Source organism: Mustela lutreola, chromosome 17 (assembly GCF_030435805.1).
Source record: "Mustela lutreola isolate mMusLut2 chromosome 17, mMusLut2.pri, whole genome shotgun sequence".
Taxonomy (NCBI): domain Eukaryota; kingdom Metazoa; phylum Chordata; class Mammalia; order Carnivora; family Mustelidae; genus Mustela; species Mustela lutreola.
This window is the reverse complement of record NC_081306.1, coordinates 21,081,172-21,103,749: the sequence shown is the minus strand read 5'-3', so window position 1 is coordinate 21,103,749 and position 22,578 is coordinate 21,081,172. Positions and strand designations below refer to the sequence as shown.

At 40.1% G+C, this 22,578-nt stretch overlaps 1 protein-coding gene across 1 annotated transcript; it reads left to right on the top strand.

The window, feature by feature from the left end:
* Positions 1–15,430: 15,430 nt before the first annotated feature.
* On the top strand, positions 15,431–16,633 carry LOC131819285 (high mobility group protein B1-like). Its single transcript, XM_059154198.1, has one exon. The coding sequence runs from the start codon at positions 15,532–15,534 to the stop codon at positions 16,171–16,173; it is 642 nt and encodes a 213-aa protein (XP_059010181.1). The 5' UTR covers positions 15,431–15,531; the 3' UTR covers positions 16,174–16,633.
* The last annotated feature ends 5,945 nt before the right edge of the window (positions 16,634–22,578 follow it).

Sequence of the window (22,578 nt, the reverse complement as noted above, 5' to 3'; positions counted from 1 at the left end):
CTCATTTTTTCAGGTGGACAAAGCAACCATCCGCCGCTCTCTGGCTTTGTTCCCCTTCCCTTGCTCTCTGTTCCTTTGTGCTCTGCTGCTTTTGTGCATAAAGATGTGTTTCTGGTGATAGTGGGCTCCAGAGAGGGAAGGGGTTACCTCTCATTCCTGTTGTGAGTGTAGTAGACTTAGCAATCGTGTGGTGACTACCTCCTCGCACCTTCTGTGAGTTGGCCTCAGAAAACACAGGACATAGGGCAGAAGCAGATTTGTCCTGATTGATGTAGAGAGGAAGGGGATTGCCCTCTTGGACTAGAGGAAGGTCATCCAGGAAAGCAGGAGCAAGACGTTACAGTTGAGTGAGAAGCTTCCATCGGGAATGTCTGCGTAGCCAGGAACCAGCAGAAAGCATACTGTTGAATTTTTTTAGAACAAATAGTAGGTTTTTGATATAATTATTACACTAAGTATTTTTCCACCACCTTTATGAACAACTTAACAGTGTCAGGGCATTAGAAGAAAAAAAGTGAAAGATCATTAACATTAGTAAGAGTTCAAGTAAAATGTGTTTAGTAAAGTTTTCTTTAAAATTAGTAGCTTAGGGAGCAATTTTTTATGGATGAGAGTTAGAAATAGGTTTTTAAAAATATTTCCTTCATCCTTTAGGTATGGTGGGGGAGCATTAGCCCTCGTTAAAGCTATTTATCGTCCTTAAAGGAGAAGCTTCTATTGCCAGTCTTATTCTTTCAGTGAAGGGGCACTTTGCGGTACTCAGTTTTATGGTCTCTCCAAAACTCCCAGATTTTAAAATGCAAACTTGCACAAGATTCCCTCTTCCTTTTACCCATGTGCCAGTCATATCTGCAGTTGTCAGTCCGAGCACTGTGTATGTTTCCATCAGAACATGCATTAGCACTTAAGAGTTGTTTGGTTTGTTTACTTGTTTTTGTCTGTCTTCCCCCATTAAAATGTAAGCATGAGGAGGGCAGGGGCTGTGTCTTGTGCAGCCTTGAGTCTTCAGGGCCTGCATGCTCACATAGACCTGGTGGTCTTGCAAGTACTCGAGCCTCTCCTGCTATGGAGGACATGGATAGAAGGATCTGGATAGGACCTTAGAAATCTAAGACTGTCAGTATGTCCCAAACTGGGACTCAGAAAACACTGAGTTGTGCAGAGATACTACATGAAAAAAGTATTCTTCAAGTAAATTTGGGGATGATGGGTTAGAATAAAGTGAATGTTTTGTTAGAAGAAGATTTCTCAGAGCATTTATGCTTCAATGTGTACGTAAAACTCGTGGTCGAGGGTAGTCAAAGTGGAAGAGGGTAAGCAGGCAGAATACGGGCTCTGTTTGACTATGGACACCCCAGTGGTGGGCACTTTCTGGGCAACATTCTCATTGAACAACTCAAGATTGTTTTCGGAACATCAGTGTGGGGAACATGAACATAGTTCATCCTTTCACCACTATTGAAACCTGGGAGAATAACTGATTTGGTAGGACAAAACTAGTTCCCACGACATGCGACTCACAATTTACTATCCTTTTCCCCCCGCACAGCTTCTTGGTTAGTGGGACAGGCATCTCATTATGACATAGCTTTGGAAGCTAATGCTTCAGAGCCCATGGCTACCATTGCAGACAGTAGAATAGACCTATTAGACTAGACCAGATAGTAGACTAGACCTGTCCATCCTCCTAGGAGATGACTTGGAGAATTCTCCTTTGCAAGGGCCCAACAGAAGAATTCACTTCTCCAAGGTAAACGTGAGCAATTGTGTTTGGCATCTTCTGTAGCTGTTAGGAGATCCAAATGTTTCAGTGAGAACGATCTCAATAGCTTCCAGCATCTGCCATGGCGGAGTACTTTGCAAACGGGATTGGGTAGTGGCGCTTCAGTTTTACAGAGGGCACTGGTACCAGGCTATGGTGAAGGATCGACCCCGTATAACATCTTTCTTCTTCCAAGTGTATTTTACAGGATCTCATCTATGCTACTTGCCAGGATGGTGAGGAACAGTGACCATCGGTCCCATTTGAGAGAGCAGGTATTAACACAAATGTCAGGAAATGATTGTCTTAAGTTGTGTTGGAGAAGATGCAGGGAGGAAATTGAGGATTTATGGTTCCTATGTCAGATACAGCAATGTCCTTTGATTATGAGAGCTCCAGGAAGGAATCAAATTCTTGTCCGTGCATTTGGGGAATAAGATTTAAGAATCAGGGCTCCCGGCTGACTATTTATTATGCTTTCTTCCCCTTCAGCTCTCTGAAACAGCCTGCTGGGTCTCCATCTGGCCACCATCCTCACCACTCATAGCCCTCACCATTTCAGAAGGAAGGGAAGGAGTTAATGGGGCAGTGACATCCAAGGAAGTGCAATCTTGACTCAATGTTGATCTCTTACCTGTCATCCAAGGGTAAAAAGCCCTTCTGACGGATGGTGTCTTGTTCTCAAAACCCTGTTTTTTTTCCCTGATACCCCTGTAGAGTTAACCAGAATATTGTGTCCTCCAAAATCATTTCCTGTTCCTGTACACAGTCTGAGGCCTGGAAACAACCCCTCCTCTAACCGCTGTCGAGCTCAAAGCGTCTGAGACTTGCAGGAGAGTAACAGGAACAGCTGTACCATTTTGCATTCCCATCAGCAATGAATGAACGTTCCTGTTCCTCTACATCTTTGCTAACAACTGTTTTCAGTAGTTTTGGATTTCCACCATTCTGATAGTTGTATAGTGTTAAATTGTTTTAATTTGCAATTCCCTAATGATGGAGCATCTTTTCATCTGTGAACAATGTTGTTTGATGAAGTGCCCAGTGAGATCTTTGCCCATTTTTATTGGGTTGTCAATTTTCTCATTTTTGTATTTTAAGAATTCTTTACATAATTTGTATAACAGTCCTTTATCAGATATGTCTTTTTTTTTTTTAAAGTAAGCTCTATACCCAGCATGGGGCTTGAATTCGCTATCCAAATATCAAGAGTCACACACGTTCTGTGACCCCTGGGTGGCTTAGTCAGGTAAGCATTCAACTCTTGATTTCAGCCCAGGTCATGATCTCAGTATTGTGAGTCAGACTCAGGGATGAGCATGGAGCCTACTTAGGATTCCCTCTGTCCCTCTTCCTCTGCCCCTCCTGTCCTTCTCTTAAAGAAAAAAAAGGTCTCATGTTCTCTCTGAGCCAACCAGGCACTCCTATCAGATTTATCTTTTGCAAATTTTTTCTCCTAGTCTGTCTTGTCTTCTAATTGTTTGACAGCATCTTTTGCAATGTAGAAAATTTTAATCTTTTTAGAAAATATGTTATTTATTTATTTGACAGAGTGCAAGCAGAGGGAAGGGCAGGGAGAAAAAGAAGCAGGCTCCCTGATGGGCAGGGCACTGGAGGTGGGGCTTGATCCCAGGACCTGGTATCATGACCTACAGTGAAGGCAGATTCTTAGCTGACAGCACCCCTGCAAGTTTTAAATCTTTTTTTTTTTTAAAGATTTTATTTATTTATTTGACAGAGAGATCACAAGCAGGCAGAGAGACAGGCAGAGAGCGAGAGGGGGGAAGCAGGCTCCCTGCTGAGTAGAGAGCCCGAGGCAGGACTCGATCCCAGGACCCTGGGATCATGACCTGAGCCGAAGGCAGTGGCTTAACCCACTGAGCCACCCAGGCATCAAGTTTTTAATCTTAATGAAGTATATCTTATCACTTAGTTCTTTCATGGATTGTGTATTCAGTTTTGTTATCCAAAAAGTCATCACCAAACCTAAGGTCATCTGGGTTTACCCTTCTATTATTTTCCACCAGTTTTACTATTTTGTATTTTAAACTCAGGTTTAGAATCCATTTTTTAAGAGATTTTATTTTTTTGTCAGAGAGAGAGCGGAAGCAGAGGGAGGGGCAGGCAGAGGGAGAAGCAGGCTCCCCGCTGAGCAAGGAGCCCCATGTGGGACTCAATCCCAGGACCCTGGGATCATGACCTGAGCGGAAGGCAGGTGCTTAACCGCTTGAGCCACCCAGGCATCCCAGGTTTAGAATCCATTAATTTTCTGAAGGGTATAAAATCTGCATCCAGATTTCATTTTTCTTTTCCCTCCTTCCTTCCTTTTTTTTTGTTTTGTTTTTTGTGTGTGTGTGTGTTTGTTTTTGCATGTAGATACCCCTTTTAGCACCATTTGTTGAAAAGACAGTCTTTTCTCCATTTTATTGTCTTCACTCCTTTGTGAATGATCAGTTGATCATGTTTATGTAGTTTTATTTCTGGGCTCTCTGTTTTGTTCCACTGATCTATTTGTTTATTTTTTCACCAATACCACACTGTCTTGTAGGTTGAGAGTAATTCAATTTTGGGTAATGATAGTCCTCCAACTTTGTTCTTTCCACATTTTGTTGGTTATTCTGGGTCTTTTTGCCATATATTTTTTTTCTTTTCTTTTTTTTTTTTTTTAAGATTTTATTTATTTATTTGACAGAGAGAGATCACAAGTAGACAGAGAGGCAGGCAGAGAGAGAGAGAGAGAGGGAAGCAGGCTCCCCGCTGAGCAGAGAGCCCAATGTGGGATTCGATCCCAGGACCCTGGGATCATGACCTGAGCTGAAGGCAGTGGCTTAACCCACTGAGCCACCCAGGCGCCCCTGCCATATATATTTTAAAATTATTTCGTCAACACCCACAAAATAACTTGCTGGGATTTTTTATTGGGATTCCATTGAATCTACAGAAGAAGTTATGAAGAAATGCCATTGAACAGGGGCACCTGGGTGGCTCAGTTGTTAAGCATCTGCCTTTGGCTCAGGTCATGGTCCCAGCATCCCGGAATCAATCCCCACATCAGGCTCCCTGCTCAATGGGAAGCCTGATTCTCCCTTTCCTGCTTCCCCTGCTTGTATTCCCTCTCTCTCTCTCTCTTTCTCTCACTCTCGGGCAAATAAATAAATAAAATCTAAAAAAAAAAAATACCATTGAACAATACTGAGTCTTCCTCTCAATAAACATAGAATATTTTTCCATTCATTATTTTTAAAATCTCTTTCATCTTGTAGTTTTCTCCATATATCTTGTACATGTTTTTGGTATTTATAAGATGTACAAACCATCTTATTATTTTACTAATGTAAATGGTATTTTTTAAAATTTCAAATTACAATTATTTATTGTTAGTTTATAGGAAAGTGATTGGCTTTCATATAGTAATCTTTTAACCTGAAACTTTGCTACAAATGCTTTATAGTTCCAGGAGTTTTATGTTGTTTATTTGTTTGTTTAAGATTTTATTTATTTAGGGCGCCTGTGTGGCTCAGTGGGTTAAGCTGCTGCCTTCGGCTCAGGTCATGATCTCGAGGTCCTGGGATCAAGTCCCGCATCGGGCTCTCTGTTCAGCGGGGAGCCTGCTTCCTCCTCTCTCTCTTTCTGCCTGCCTCTCTGCCTGCTTGTGATCTCTGTCTGTCAAATAAATAAATCTTTAAAAAAAAAAGATTTTATTTATTTATTTGACAGAGAGAGATCACAAGCAGGCAGAGAGGCAGACAGAGAGAGAGGGGGAAGCAGGTTCCCCGCTAAGCAGAGAGCCCAATGCAGGACTCGATCCCAGGACCCCGAGATCATGACCTGAGCTGAAGGCAGAGGCTTAACCCTCTGAGCCACCCCAGGCGTCCCATGTTGTTTGTTTTTTAGGGTTTTACACATACATGGTCATGTCATCTGTAAACAGAGACTTGTATTTCTTCTTTCTCAATCTGTATACCTTTTATTTCCTTTTTTGTCTTATTGGATTACATAGGGCTTCCAGTATGATGTGGGAAAGGAGTGGTGAGAGGGGACATTCTTACTGTGTTCCTGATCTTAATGGGAACGCTTCTAGTTTCTCACAAGTAAGTACAATATTGGCTGTAGGTTATTTTGGCAGGTGTTTTTTTTTTTTTTTTTTTTTTAATCAGGTTGGGAAATTCCCCTGTGTTCCTAGTTTGTTGAACTTTTTTTTTTTTTTTATCATATATCAGTGTTGGGTTTTGCTAAATACTTTTTCTGTATGTATTAATATGATCATATGATTTTATTCTTTAGCCTGCTGATGTGATGAATGACATTTTAGTATATTTTTTAGTATTGAACCAGCCTTGCATACCTGGAATAAGTCCCACTATATAATTCTTTTATTTTTAAAGATTTCTTTTATTTAAAAAAAAAATTTTAAGATTTTATTTATCTGACAAAGAGAGACAGCTGGAGAGGGAACACAAACAGGGGAAGTGGGAGAGGGAGAAGCAGGCCTCCTGCAGTGCAGGGAGCCTGACGTGGGGCTCGATCCCAGGACCCTAGGATCATGACCTGAGCCGAAAGCAGACACTTAACGATTGAGCTACCCAGGTGCCCCAGATATATTACTTTTGGAGAGAGAGACAGACCACAGTGGAGAGAGGCAGAGAGAGAGTGAGAAAGAATCCAAGAAGACTCCATGCTGAGCGCAGAGCCTGAAGCCAGCTTTATCTCATGAGACTGAGGTGATGACCTGAGCCAAAACCAAGAGTCAGACACCCAACCGACTGCGTGCATAGGCCCCTCCCACTATAATTCTTTTTATACATTATTGGATTTGATTTCATAGTATTTTATTGAGGATTTTTAAATTGATATTCTTGAGAGATACTGATTTGTAGATGTCTTTTCTAGTACTTTTTTCCTGGTTTTTGGTATTGTGGCAGTGCTTGCCTCATAGAATTCCTCACTGCTATTTCCATCCACTCCAGACACTGCCTGTCCTTTCCTTAAGGTCATCTTTCACTTCTACAGACTATCCAGGTCCCTGACCATAGCCTTACATCTGCTTTTCAGTTTTAGAAGATGTCTTTCAATGCCCTCTATTCTATTGTACTGGAAACCTTACATGTTGAGAATTTAGCAGCTATTTGATGACTGCCTCTTATCATCCATTTTCCCTTTCCTCTTTCCCAACAACACTGATTTCATTTGGAGATCTGTGAACTTCCTGACTGTGATTTCTAGGAGTAAAGAATGACCTAACCTATGTTAATAAAAGCAGATTCTACCTCCATGGTGGAAGATGGTTCAGTTTTAGGCATGTGACCTTAAGCTCATCCCATCAGGACTTTTGTTGGAAATGCTAGAATAAATACAGCTCTGGCTGGATGAGACATGTAACCCAGGGGTTAGTAGTCTTCTTGAAACTAGGAGAAATGTGAGCCTTAGATTGAGACCAGCCTCCATAGAAGGCAGAGCAGAGTGATATATTTCAGTCCTGGTGACACCATTGAGCTGTAGGATCAAGCATCACCTGATACCTTGAGCTGCCTTTGACTTTTTAGCTACACGAATCTGTACAGTTCCTTTTATTGTTTAAGCCAGTGTAGATTGGAGTTTCTGTTATTTATAACTGAAAGAATCAATACATAGAGAAATAACTGATATATAGATGTAGGAGATGAGGAATCCTTTTATGTACACCTATTTGAAAGTTTTCATTATGGAATAGAGTCATAGAATGAACCCGTGCGTAGGCATCTTCATTTTGCTGATCTTGTTTCATTTATCCCCTCTGGTTCTTTTGTTTTTATTCTATTGGTTTTGTTAGAGTTTTTTGTTTAGGAATATTTTTATTTTGTTTTGTTTATTTTTTTAAAGATTTTATTTATTTATTTGAGAGAGGAAGAGTGCAAGCAGGGGAGGGGCAGAGGGAGAAGCAGACTCTGTGCTGAGCAGGAAGCCCAAGGTGAGGCTCAGCCCCAGGACCCTGAGATCACGACCTGAGCTGAAGGCAGAGGCTTAACTAATTGAGCCACCCAGGTGCCCATATCAAACACACAAACCAGAGATCAAGAGTCGCATGCTCTAGAGAAATCCAGGTGCCCCTTGGGAGTATTTCAAAGGAAATCTGACATTAGAACATTTTACCCATAACTAGTTTAGTTCATAACGGATAATTCTTTCTGATGGCTGAGTAATACACCATTGTGTATATGGACCACATCTTTATCCATTCATCTGTTGAAGGACATCTCATCTCTTCCCACTGTTTGGCTATTGTGGACATTGCTGCTAAGAACATTGGGGTGCATGTGGCCCTTCTACAAACTGAGGATTTTAGAAGGGGAGGGTAGGGGATGGGTGAGACTGGTGGTGGGTATTAAGGAGGGCACAGATTGCATAATTACTGGGTGTTATTAACAAACAATGAATCATGGAACACTACATCAAAAACTAATGATGTACTGCATGGTGACTAACGTAACAATAAAATTCAAAAAAAATAAACAATTCTTGATAATTTCCATTCAAAACCATCTTTGAGAAAAAAATTCCCCATCAAAAGAGGCCCTCTCTCCCACAGGAGGGAAGTTTAATTGAGAACATGGGAACTGCTTTTCACTTGCTCTGAAGGCTACTGGAACTCATCTGACAACTTCTCGAGATGGCCATGTAAGAGGACTCTCTGGGGTTCCTCTCTGTGGTATTTAACTATGAGAAAAACAGGCAACCAAATGTATCATAATGAGGGTGGTCCTGGAGGGATGCTAGAAGCCTCTAACAATCAGCAGAGCAATTTATTAATAAGGCAAAAACTACGTGATCAACTGCTGTACTTTTAACAAGCCCCAAGTGAATCACTCATTAAAAGTTCAGTGGCAACAGTTAATTGATAGTTTCTGGAAACTAAAAAACAAAATAATAATAATTAGTATTCTCTTACGTATTTGTATAGAACATTTCTTCCACGAGGTAAAGTGCCCTCGTCGACCCCCTTGCATTGGCTTTAAGTTTTTGTTCTTGAAATAATGTGTCATGTGTAAATGACTTCTACTAAAATCATAAGAATTTTGTGTCAATTCACCCCCCTCAGCTTTCCTGCTTGATAATATTTATTTTAATTAGTTTTTGACCATCACATTTCAGTAACTGATAGGATACAATGTGACCTGGAAATTTAATATTCCCATTCTATTTTCTTTTCCATTTGGTATCATACTTACTCTCTTTTTTTTTTTAAGATTTTATTTATTTATCAGAGAGAGAGGGGGAGAAAGCAAGCACAGGCAGACAGAGTGGCAGGCAGAGGCAGAGGGAGAAGCAGGCTCCCTGCCGAGCAAGGAGCCTGATGTGGGACTCGATCCCAGGACGCTGGGATCATGACCTGAGCCGAAGGCAGCTGCTTAACCAACTGAGCCACCCAGGCGTCCCCATACTTACTCTTAATAAGGAATATTCTCTCCTTTTCCCTTGTTGGTGTTCATTCCATCCCTCGATCCTCTTTCTGGAGTTATTCTAGAACAGCTACTATGTATTGCAACGCTCAGGGCCCTGATCATCTCTAACTGTTCTGTGAAATAGTACTGTGAAACACTTCTGTGAAAGATTCTTTTGTGACCAATTAATACTTTCCATAGTTTATCCTTTATAAAAGGCAACTTAGCTAACCAAGTGTTATTTTAACTAGAATTGCTGTACAATAAGCTACTGTTTATGATCTGCAATTCCCAAATTGGCATTTAAATTAAATTGTTTCCAAAATGGGTTTTGTCCTTATTTGTATTTGGGTATGTTTACTCCTTAAAACTTTTAGAAATATGTCCACTGTCAGCGTTCATTCATTCATTTTTGTTGGGCAAATATTTACTGAGCACTTTCGATGGGCCAGGCATTATTTTATGTGCTGGGATTTTACATTCACAAGGGAATGGAAGGTGCTGGTAAAGAACAAGGGGTTTCTTTTTGAGCTGTTGACAATGTTCTGGAGTTAAATCGTTGTGATGAATTGGGATGATACTAATAAAACCACTGAGTTATAACCTTTAAAATAGTGAATTTTATGGTAAGAGACTTACAGCTCAGTATTAAAATTGACTAAGAATGGGAGCAAAGTGGAAAGTGACAGGTAGGCTTCCAGGTAACTAGTAAATGCAACAGGGAAGAAGAGTGTGGACCAAAAAGAGATCTTAAGTAAAAGCTTTGAAAAGAAACTAATTTAGGAAGTCTCCTTTGGAGGCAGGGACTACATACCAGAATGGAGAACCAATAATACAGAGAAGCAAAATGAATAAAGATTGGGAAGACAGAAGCAAAACTGTTGGTATTGGGTAAGGTGGAGTGAACATGCCTCATCTTTTCTTTCACATAGAAACAACTATGAAACCTGGATTAAACAAATGGAGCAGCTATTTTAGAACGTCAAAGAGCCAGTAGCACGCGGTAAGGTGGAGAACAGCACCAGAATTCAAAGTACCACTGAATTGATGGTGAGTTGACAGTTTATTTTCTCTGATTTCCCTTGATCTCAACACAACTAGAAACCTGAATGTGAACATGGTTGTAAAAGTAGAGAGAAACAAAACATTTATTTCTGATAAAAACCCTCAGCAATTTGGGAACAGGATGGAAATTGTTCAAACTGTAAAAGAGCATCTATCTTTAAAAAAAACTATACCTAATATCATACTTAATTGTCAAAAATTAAACGATTTCCCTCCGAGATCAGGAACAAGGTGAGAATCCCCACTCATACTATTCCTGTTCAGCATTATACCAGAAGTCTTAGCCAGTGCAAAAATGCAAGAAAAGGAAACATAAAACATCCAGGTTGGAAAGGAAAAAATTAAAACACTCTCTGTTCACAGATGTCAGAGGTTTGTTTTTTTTTTTTTTAAAGATTTTATTTATTTACTTGACAGAGAGAGATCACAAGTAGGCAGAGAGGCAGGCAGAGAGAGAGGAGGAAGCAGGCTCCCCGCTGAGCAGAGACCCCGATGCGGGACTCGATTCCAGGACCCCGAGATCATGACCTGAGCCGAAGGCAGTGGCTTAACCCACTGAGCCACCCAGGCACCCCGATGTCAGAGGTTTTCAATGTAGAAAATCCTAAAACCTAACAAAAATTTCCAGAAAAAGTACATTTAGTGAGATCGTAAGATGCAAAGTCAACAAACAAAATAAATTCTATTTCTATACACTAGAGACAATATCATTTACAATAGCTTCAAAAATAAAATATTTAGGAACACCTGGGTGGCTCAGTGGGTTAAGCATCTGCCTTTGGCTCAGGTCACGATCCCAGAATCCTGGGATCCTGTCCCACATGGGGCTCCTTGCTCATTGGGGAGTCTGCTTCTTCCTCTGCCTGCTGCTCCCCCTGCTTGTGTGCGCTCTCTCTCTTTCTCTCTAACAAATAAATAAAATCTTCTAAAAAATATTTAGGAATAATTCTTACAAAACACGTACATGACCAAAAAAAAAAAAAAAAACCCACAGGATATGTATTTTGAGAACTTCAAATGACTGGTGAAATAAGAGAAGTCCAAATTAATGGAAAGACATACCATATTCATAAATTGGAAAGACTCCACATAGTAAAGATGTCAGCTCTCCCCAGACTGATAAATAGATTGAATGTAGAGTGGAAAGATAAAGGAACTAGAGTAGCCTAAGCAGTTTTTCAAAATAATAAAAAAGGCTTGAAGGATTCACACCACTCTTTTATAAGACTCTCTCTAAAGCTACACTAATCAAAACAGTGTGGGATTGGTAACGGATAGACACACAGATCAATGGAATAGAATAAAGAGGCCAGAAATTGACCCACATAAGCATGGCAAATTGATTTTTATAGGCAACTTTTTAATAGATGATATTCTATTAGATGAACAAAATTAACTATTTTATTTTATTTTTTTTAAAAGATTTTATTTATTTATTTGACAGATGGAGATCACAAGTAGGCAGAGAGAGAGAGAGAAGCAGGCTCCCTGCTAAGCAGACAACCTGATGCGGGGCTCGATCCCAGGACCCTGAGATCATGACCTGAGCTGAAGGCAGACACTTTATCCCACTGAGCCACCCAGGCATCCCAAATTAACTATTTTACTTTTTTTTTTTTTTAAAGATTTTATTTATTTATTTGACAGAGAGAGATCACAAGTAGGCAGAGGGGCAGGCAGAGAGAGAGGAGGAAGCAGGCTCCCTGCTGAGCAGAGAGCCCGATGTGGGGCTCGATCCCAGGACCCTGAGATCATGACCTGAGCCGAAGGCAGCGGCTTAACCCACTGAGCCACCCAGGCGCCCCCCAAATTAACTATTTTAAAGTGATCAAGTTAGTGACATTTAAAGGGGGCACATATTGCATGGAGCACTGGATGTGGTACGTAAAAAAATGATTCTTGGAACACTGAAAAAATAAATTAAAAAAATCATTCATATGTTGTTCAACCACCCCCTCTATCTAGTTCCAAAACATGTTAATCACCCCCAAAGAAAACCCTGTATCCATTAGGTAGTTACTCCCCATTTCCCCCTTTCCACAGTCCCTGGCAACCACAAATCTGCTTTTTGCCCCCACTGGATTTATCTATTCTGACTATTTAATATAAATGGAGTCATACTGGGCATTTGCCTTCAGCTCAGGCCATGATCCCAGAGTCCTGGGACTGAGCCCCACATCAGGCTCCCAGCAGGGCAAGGAGCCTGTTTCTCCCTCTTCCCAACTTGTGCTCGCTCTCTCTCTTTCTCTCAAATAGATAAAAATCTTTTAAAAAAATAAATAGAGTCCTACAATATGTGACCTTTTGGGCCTGGGTATTATTTCATTTCACGTAATATCTCTGAAGTTCATCCCACTGTAGTGCGTATCAGCACTTGATTCCATTTTTGGCTGAATAACATTCCATAGTATTGATAGACTACAATTTGTTTATCCACTCATTTGCTGATGGACATTTGAGCTTGTCTACTTTTTGGTTAATGTGAATAGTGCTGCCATAAACATGCAAGTCCAAGCATTGGTTTGAGTGCCTGTTTTAATTTTGGGGGAGTATATATCTGGGAGTGCACCTGTGAGGTTATACGGTAATTCTATTGAATTATAGAGGAACAAACTTTTCTGTAGCGGCTGAGCTACTCTACATTCTCACCAGCCATGTACAGGGGCTCTAATTTCTCTACATCCTTGCCAACATTGGCTGTTTGCCTATTTTATATTATTATTGAAGCCATCTAAATGAGTGTCAAGTAGTATTTCATTGTGATTTGATCTGCATTTCCCAATGACTAATGATGTTGAACATCTTGTTATATGCTTTCTGGACATTTCTCTTCTTTGGAGAAATGTTTATTCAAATCCCTTGGCCATTTAAAACTTGGGTTGTTCGTCTTTTTGGTCTTGAGTTGTGGAAGTTCTTTATATATTCTGGATACGGAGCCCTTACCCTATGTATGATTTACAAGTATCTTCTCCCCTTCTGTAAGTTTTCCCACTTTTTAAAAAGATTTTTAAAAATTTATTTGAGAGAGTGGGAGAGCAGGAGAGAGAGAGAACATGAGCAGGGGAAGGAGCAGAGGGAGAAGGAGAAGCAGAGTCCCAGCTGACCAGGGAGCCCCACGTGGGGCTCAGTCCCCACACTCTGGGATCATGACCTGAGCTGAAGGCAGATACTTAACCAACTGAGCCACCCAGGCACCGCTCTTCTTTCTTTCCTTTCCTTTTTTTTTTTTTTTTTAAGGATTTTATTTATTTAACAGGAGGAGCAGGGGGAGCTTCAGAGGTAGAGGCAGAAGGAGAGACAGAGGGAAAGTCACAGGCTCCCACAGATCAGGGTTTGATCCCAGGACCCTGGAATCATGACCTGAGCTGAAAGCAGACACTTAATTGACTGAGCCACCCAGACAACCTTCTTCTTACTTTCTTGATAAAAGTCCTTTAATAGATGAAGTTTTAAAATTTTGATGAGGTCCATTTTGTCTCTTTTTTCCTTTGCTGCTTTTGTTTTTGGTGTCACATCTAAAAACCCATTGTCAGGTATGCCTGGGATGGAGTCCTGCACTGGGATCCTCACTCAGGGAGCCTGCTTCTACCTCTGTCTGCTGCTCCCCCTGCTTGTGCTCACTCTCTCTGTGTCTCTCTGACAAATAAATAGATGAAACCCTAAATAAATAAATAAATAAATATCAAATCCCATTGCCAAATCCAAGTTCACAAAGATTTACCTGTATATTTTCTTCTAAAAGTTTTATAGTGTTAGCTCTTATATTTAGATCATGGATACATTTTCATTAATTTCTTTTTTGTAGGGTATGCAGTAGGTGTCCAAGTTGATTTTTTTTTTTTTTTTGGCATGTGGCAATCCAGTTGTCCCAGCAACATTTGTTGAAGAAGTTATTCCTTCCCCCACTAAATGGTCTTGTAATCCTTATTGAAAAGCATTTGACCAGGGGCAACTGAGTGGTTTAGTTAGCTAAGCATCCAACTCTTGATCTCAGCTCAAGTCTTTTTTTTTTTTTTTTTTAGATTTTATTTCTCTATTTGACACACAGAGAGATAGATCACAAGTAGGCAGAGAGGCAGGCAGAGAGATAGAGGGAAACAGGCTCCCCGCTGAGCAGAAAGCCTGATGCAGAGCTCGATCCCAGGACCCTGAGATCATGACCTGAACTGAAGGCAGAAGCTTAACCTTCTGAGCCACCCAGGCGCCCCTCAGCTAAAGTCTTGATCTCAGGGTTGTGAGTTGAAGCCCTTCATTGGGTTCTATGCTGGGCATGGAGTCTACTGAAAAACTCAGTTGACCATAGGTATATGGACTTATTTTTGGAGTTTCAGTTCTATTCTAGTGGTCTGCATGTCCATGCTTATGTCAGTACCACATCATTTTGATTACTGGAGATTTATAGTATGCTTTGAAGTTGAGAAGTTGAATCCTCCAAATTTGTTTTTTTTTTTTTTTAAGATTTTGTTTATTTGACAGACAGAGATCACAAGTAGGCAGAGAGGCAGGCAGAGAGAGAAGAAGGGAAGCAGGCTCCCCGCTGAGCAGAGAGCCCCACGCAGGGCTCCATCCGAGGACCCTGGGATCATGACCTGAGCTGAAGGCAGAGGCTTTAACCCACTGACCCACCCAGGTGCCCCCAAATTTGTTCTTTTTTAGGACTGTTTGGCTAATCAGAGTCTCTTGCAATCGCATATGATTTGAGGATTGGCGTCTCCATTTCTGCAAAAATATCATTAGAATTTTGATAGAGATTGCATTGAATCTATAGATAGCTTTGGGGGCATATTGCCATATTAACAATGTTAAGTCTTCCAATCCATGGACACGGGGTGACTTTTGTTTTATTTTTCTTTTTAAAGATTTTATTTATTATTTGACAGAGAGAGACACATCGAGATAGGGAACACAAGCAGGGGGAGTGGGAGAGGGAGAAGCAGGCCTCCCGCTGAGCAGAGAGCCTCTGGGATCATGACCTGAGCCAAAGGCAGAGGCTTAACGACTGAGCCACCCAGGCGCCCCTATTTATGTTTACTTTATTACGTCAGTGATCTGTAGTTCTCAGCATAGAAGTCTTTCATTTCATTGGTTAAATTTGTACCTGGATACTTTACTCTTTTGGATGTCATTTTAAATGGAACTGTTTTCTTAATTTCCTTTTTGTAGGCGTCTGGCTCCCGCTCTCACAGCCATTGCAGTACATTGAGCTCCATAGAGACAGCGCCGGAGCAAGTGAGAGCCAGACCGGCACTGGGCGACTCTGTGCCTCGCTGAGGAAAATAGTTAATCATGGGCAAAGGAGATCCTAAGAAGCCGAGAGGCAAAATGTCATCATATGCATTCTTTGTGCAAACTTGCCGGGAGGAGCACAAGAAGAAGCACCCAGATGCTTCAGTCAACTTCTCAGAGTTTTCTAAGAAGTGCTCAGAAAGGTGGAAGACCATGTCTGCTAAAGAGAAAGGAAAATTTGAAGACATGGCAAAGGCTGACAAGGCCCGTTATGAAAGAGAAATGAAAACTTATATTCCCCCTAAAGGGGAAACAAAAAAGAAGTTCAAGGATCCCAATGCACCCAAGAGGCCTCCCTCGGCCTTTTTCTTGTTTTGTTCTGAGTATCGCCCAAAAATCAAAGGAGAACATCCAGGCCTATCCATTGGTGATGTTGCAAAGAAACTGGGAGAAATGTGGAATAACACTGCTGCAGATGACAAGCAGCCTTACGAAAAGAAGGCTGCTAAGCTGAAGGAAAAATATGAAAAGGATATTGCTGCATACCGAGCTAAAGGAAAGCCTGATGCGGCAAAAAAGGGAGTCGTCAAGGCTGAAAAGAGCAAGAAAAAGAAGGAAGAGGAGGAGGAGGAGGAAGATGAAGAGGATGAGGAGGAGGAGGAAGATGAAGAAGATGAAGAAGAAGATGATGATGATGAATAAGTTGGTTCAGTTTTTTTTTCTTGTCTATAAAGCATTTAACCCCCCTGTACACAACTCACTCCTTTTAAAGAAAAAAATTGAAATGTAAGGCTGTGTAAGATTTGTTTTTAAACTGTACAGTGTCTTTTTTTGTATAGTTAACACACTACCGAATGTGTCTTTAGATAGCCCTGTCCTGGTGGTATTTTCAATAGCCACTAACCTTGCCTGGTACAGTATGGGGGTTGTAAATTGGCATGGAAACTTAAAGCAGGTTCTTGTTGGTGCACAGCACAAATTAGTTATATATGGGGATGGTAGTTTTTCATCTTCAGTTGTCTCTGATGCAGCTTCTACGAAATAATTGTTGTTCTGTTAACTGAATACCACTCTGTAATTGCAAAAAAAAAAAAAAGTTGCAGCTGTTTTGTTGACATTCTGAATGCTTCTAAGTAAATACAATTTTTTTTATTAAAAAAAATTTCCTTTTTGTATTGTTCATTGACGGCGTGTACAAACAATCGCTGTCTTTTCTTTTTTTTTTTTTTTAAGATTTTATTTATTTATTTGACAGAGAGAAATCACAAGTAGATGGAGAGGCAGGCAGAGAGAGAGATAGAGAGGGAAGAAGACTGCTTTGGGAAAGAGTCTGGTAGTTCCTCAGGAGGTTAAATATCTGTATAACCCAATAGTTCCAAAACTAGGTATGTATCCAAAAGACATGAAAGCATGTCCATACAAGAATCTGTTCACAAATGTTCACAGCAGCACTATTCACAATGACCAGAAGTGGAAGCAACCTAATGTCCATCAGAAATAAGAGGAATGAAGTACTGATTCATGCCATCACATCGGTAAACCTTGAGAAACATGATGCCAATTGAAAGAAACCAGTCACAAAGGGCAACATATTGTATTATTTCTTTACATGGAATGTTTGGAATAAGTAAATCTGCACAGACAGAAAGTAGACAGGTGGGAAGGTTCAGTCAAAATGGCAATAGCTAAGAAGTTTCTAGTGATTATGAAGATATTCTAAAACTGATTATGAAGATGGATTGTACAATTCTCTGAATATACCAATATCTACTAATTGCACACTTCAAATAGGTAAATAATATTATATGTGAATTATTTCAATAAAGCTGTTATTAAAAATAAGAATAAAGGGGTGCCTGGGTGGCTCAATGGATTAAAACTCTGCCTTCGGCTCAGGTCATGATCTCAGGCTTCTGGATTGAGTCCCACATCGGGCTCTCTGCTCAGTGTGAGCCTGCTTCCCCCCCTCTCTGCCTGCCTCTGTGCCTACTTGTGATCTCTGTCTGTCAAATAAATAAATAAAAGTCTTAAAAAAATAAGAATAAAAAGATAAGCTATTGACTGGAGAAAATATTTGCAAATCACCTATCTGACAAAGGACTTGTATCTAGAATATAGGAATAAACCTGAAAATTGAATAGTAAGTAAAAAATTCAATCTTAAAGTGGTCAAAAGTAAACAGTAATTTTAAAACAGTAAACATAATAAACGGTAATAAACAGTAAATTTAACTAAGGGATTTACAGAAGGAAAATAAGAAAATGAAAGATGTTCAACATTATTAGCCATCAGGGAAATGAAATTAAAACCACAATGAGATATCACTACACACATATAAGAATGGCCAAAATGAGAAGTACTACCAAGACCATGTGCTGGGAAGAATGCGGTGGAGCTAATGGATCACTTACCATGCTGAAGGTAATAAAATGATACAGACGCTCCGGAAAGAGTTTGGTAGTTTCTTATAAAACTAACCATGCAATTACCATAAGAATTGTAATCTTGGGCATTTATCCTGGAGAAATAAGAGCTTAGCAGCCTAAGGTGATCTCTGAAAATGGTTCTTTCCTCACTTACCCAGAAAACCCTACAAAATCATGCAAATCAAGAAGTTCAAATCGTCATGTTCACTTTAAGAACATACATGAAACTGCCCAGGCCATCGAGGGTATGCATATCCAAGAAAGCACCAAGTATCTGAAAGATGTCCCTTTGCAGAAGCCATGTATACCATTCCCTCGCCACAATGGTGAAGTGGGTAGGTGTTCCCAGGCCAAACCCTGGTGCTAGACACAGGATTAGTGTCCCAAAAAGAGCACTGAGTTTTTACTGTATGTGCTTAAAAGTGCAGAGAATAATGCTGAATTTGGGTGTTTAGATGTACATTCTCTGGTCATTCAGCACTTCCAGATGAGCAGAGCCCCCAAGATGTGGCATAAAACTTACAGGGCTCATGGTCAAATTAAGCCATACATGTACTTTCCCTTGCATACTGAGAAAGAGCAGGTTACTTCTTTATTTTTTTTAATGATTGTATTTATTTATTTGACAGAGATCACAAGTAGGTAGAGAGGCAGGCAGGGGTGGGGGCGGGAAGCAGGCTCCCTGCTGGGCAGAGAGCCCAAGATGTGGGGCTCTATCCCAGGACCCTGGGATCATGACCCGAGCTGAAGGCAGAGGCTTTAACCCACTGAGCCACCCAGGTGCCCCGAGCAGATTATTTCTAAACCAGGAGAGGAGGTTGCTCAGAAGAAAGATATCATAGAAGAAACTTAAGAAACAAAAACTTAGACCCTGGGAATAAATTCTGTATAAGTAATGCAAATAAAAGTTAAAACACATACACGCAAATACTCATAACAGCTACATTCATATAGCCAAAAACTGGAAACAACCCAGATGCCTTACACTCTGGTAAACTATTTAAATACTATGGAATACTATTCAGCAATAAAAAGGAATAAACAATAGATACATGAAAACATGCAAGTTGTGTGAATCTCCAATGAGTTATGCTAAGTGGTGAAAGCCTATTTCAAAAAGTTTTATACTATATGGCTCCATTTATATTATATTCTGTATTATTCTGTATTATATGTATATTATTATATTTTTATTTTTTAAAAAAGATTTTATTTATTTGACAGAGATCACAAGTAAGCAGAGAGGCAGGCAGGGGTGGGGGGGGGGAAGCAGGCTCCCTGCTGAGCAGAGAGCCCAATGTGGGGCTCTATCCCAGGACCCTGGGATCATGACCCGAGCCGAAGGCAGAGGCTTTAACCCACTGAGCCACCCAGGCGCCCCTATTATATTTTTCGAGAGGCAAAATTTTCCAAATGGTGAACAGATTGTTTGTTACTAGGGGTTAAGGTTTTGGGCAGGAGGTAGAAGGATGTGCTTAGAAAAAGGCAACCTGAGGAATCCTTATATTGATGGAACTGTTTTTTATCTTGACTGTAGGGGAGGATTCACTAAGCTACACATGGGATAAAATTGTAGAGAGCTAGATACACAGACACACAAATGCATACACATGTACAAATAATTGCAAGTAAAATGGGGGGACTCTGAATAAGACTGGTGGTTGTGTCATAATTTATGGCTTATGAGAATGTGTGTGTATTGTGTATGTATGTATGAACATGGAATGTATGTATTTATTTGACATCTAGGTTTCTCAATTTTCTGTTTTGTAAAGTGAAAGTAAAAAAAAAAAAGTCCACCTTGTGAGGTTTTCAGGGAAATTCAATAATGAACACATAAAATTCCTAGAACATCCTGGCTTTATTGAAGCATTATATAATTGTATGTAGGTATCAATAAACAGTATACATTGTTTCACATATTTACATTTTTTATATAAATGTTTCCCTACTATAGAATGTTTTCTTCAGTTTGTTTTGTTCATTCCCAAATTGGAAAGGAAAATGCAAACCTATCTCTGTTCACAGATGGCATGATCTTCTATGTAGAAAATCCTAAGGAATCTCAACAAAAAGCCAACTATTAAAGTTAACAAATCCAACAAAGTTGAAGTGTAAGAAAGATCAAGATACAAAAATCAGTTGTGTTTCTGTATCTTAGCAGTGAACAATCTGGAAAGTAAATGAAGAAAACAATTCCATTATAATATTTCAAAAGAAGAAAATACTCAGGGATAAATTTCACCAAGAAGATACAATACTTGTACACTAACAACTATAAAATATTGCTAAAAGCAATTAAAGAAGAATAAAATAAACAGACTTCCCATGTTCGTGGAATGGAAGGCTTAATATTATTAAGATTGCCATATTCCCCAAAGCAATCTACAGATTTAACACAATCCCTGTCAAAATACCAACTGCCTCTTTGTAGAAATGGAAAAGTGCATCCTAAAACCAATACGAAATTGCAAAGGACCCCGAATAGTCAAAATAATCTCCAAAAAGAACACAGTTGGTGGACTCACTATTTCCAATTTCAAAAATTACTACACAGGTATGGTAATGAAAAACTGTGGTATTGGCCCAAGGATAAACATATATGTTGGGTGAATAGAAATGGAAGTCCTGGATTAACCCATACATCTCTGGTGAATTGATTTTTTAAAAAGATTTTATTTAGTTATTTGACAGAGAGAGATCACAAGTAGGCAGAAAGACAGGCAGAGAGAGAGGAAGGGAAGCAGGCTCCCGGCCATGCAGAGAGCCCAATGCAGGGCTTGATCCCAGGACCCTGGGATCATGACCTGAGCCAAAGGCAGAGGCTTTAACCCACTGAGCCACCCAGGCACCCCTGGTGAATTGATTTTTGACGGTAGTGCCAAGACCGTTTAATATGTAAAATATTTTCAAAAAACTTGAAAGACCCTAAAAATCTTTTTTATTTGGATCTTTTTTAGAGATTTTATTTATTTATTTGACACAGAGAGAGAGATCACAAGTAGGCAGAGAGGCAGGCAGAGAGCCTGATGCAGGCCTTGATCCCAGGACACTGGGATCATGACCTGAACCAAAAGCAGAGGCTTAACCCACTAAGCCACCCAGGCAACCTGGATATTTTTTATTGTAAAGGAGTTTGTGCTTATCCAAGCAATACAAAAGGCCATTTCAAAGCAAGTTAATAATCTTTTGGCGGCAGGAGCTATTTCTTGGCTACTGAATATCTACTCTCCATTTCTTTTTTTTTTTTTTAATAGATTTTGTTTATTTATTTGACAGGCAGATCACATGTAGGCAGAGAGGCAGGCAGAGAGAGAGGAGGAAGCAGGCTCCCTGCTGAGCAGAGAGCCCGATGCGGGGCCCGATCCCAGGACCCTGAGATCATGACCTGAGCCGAAGGCAGAGGCCTAACCCACTGAGCCACCCAGGCACCCCTACTCTCCATTTCTTAGTAATACAACACTTATATTGTTGGGGCTGCATGATATGATATGATATGATATGATATGATATGATATTTGTGATCAGGTAAAAAATACATTTCCCAGCCTCCTCTGCAATTACATGTTGTTGTATCCAAATCCTCATCAATGAAAGTGAAGTGAAGCTATTGGATGGAACTTCTAGGATAGCTTCCCCTAAGAGGCAAAAACATCTTCTACCTTCCTTGCAGCACTGGGGACATGATGACCAGAGTACCTGTCACCATCTTAGACCACAGGTAGCCTGAAGGATAGAAGCCACGGACAAGGATGGTGGAGCGGGAAGATGGAGGGAACCTGGATTGATGATTGTTGACCTGCTACCACACCAGATCCTGACTGTCTGTCTCTGAATTTGCTTTGTGTGATGCAAAACTACCCCCCGCCCAGTTTCTAATAAAATAATTAAGTTGGATCACTACCTCATATCACACACAGTGATGAACTCCCAAAGAATTAAAAACTTAAATGTAAAACATAAAACTATTTGAAGAAAAGAAATGGGATTTATTTCTATATTAGGGATTGGGAAGAATTTTTAACAGCACAAATCAGGGCACCTGAGTGGCTCAGTGGGGTAAGCCTCTGCCTTCAGCTTAGGTCATGATCTCAGGGTCCTGGGATGGAGCCCTGCATTGGGCTTTTTGCTCAGCTGGGAGCAGACTTCCCCTTCTCTCTCTGCCTGCCTCTCTGCCTACTTGTGATCTCAGTCTGTCAAATAAATTAAAAAAAATTTTTTTTAAAGCATAAATCAACTTCAAGGCAGAAAATTATGAATTGGATTATATCAAAATTAAGGATTTTTGTTCAAAGAAGGCCAGCATAGGTTCAGGGGAAATATTTATAATGTGTATAACCAGCAAGTTTTACCTAGACTATACTAAGAACTACTGCAAGTAAACCAACACACAGAAAAACTAAAAGCAGGCAGAGGATTTGAAAATACAAGTTATTGAATAAGAAATTTAAAAAGTCAAAACATCTCTAAAAACTGTTTAGCCTCATTAGTAATCACAGAAATTCAGACTAAACTGAGATTTATACCCATCAGTTTGGCATACATTAGAAGATGTGATTATACTAGGTGTTGTCTAGGATGAGGGGAAATCAGAAATCTTCATTTCTAGCTGTTGGGTGTCATAGACTGCATCGACCCATTGGCAGAATCTGAGAAGGCTCATAAGTATATCCCTGTTGCC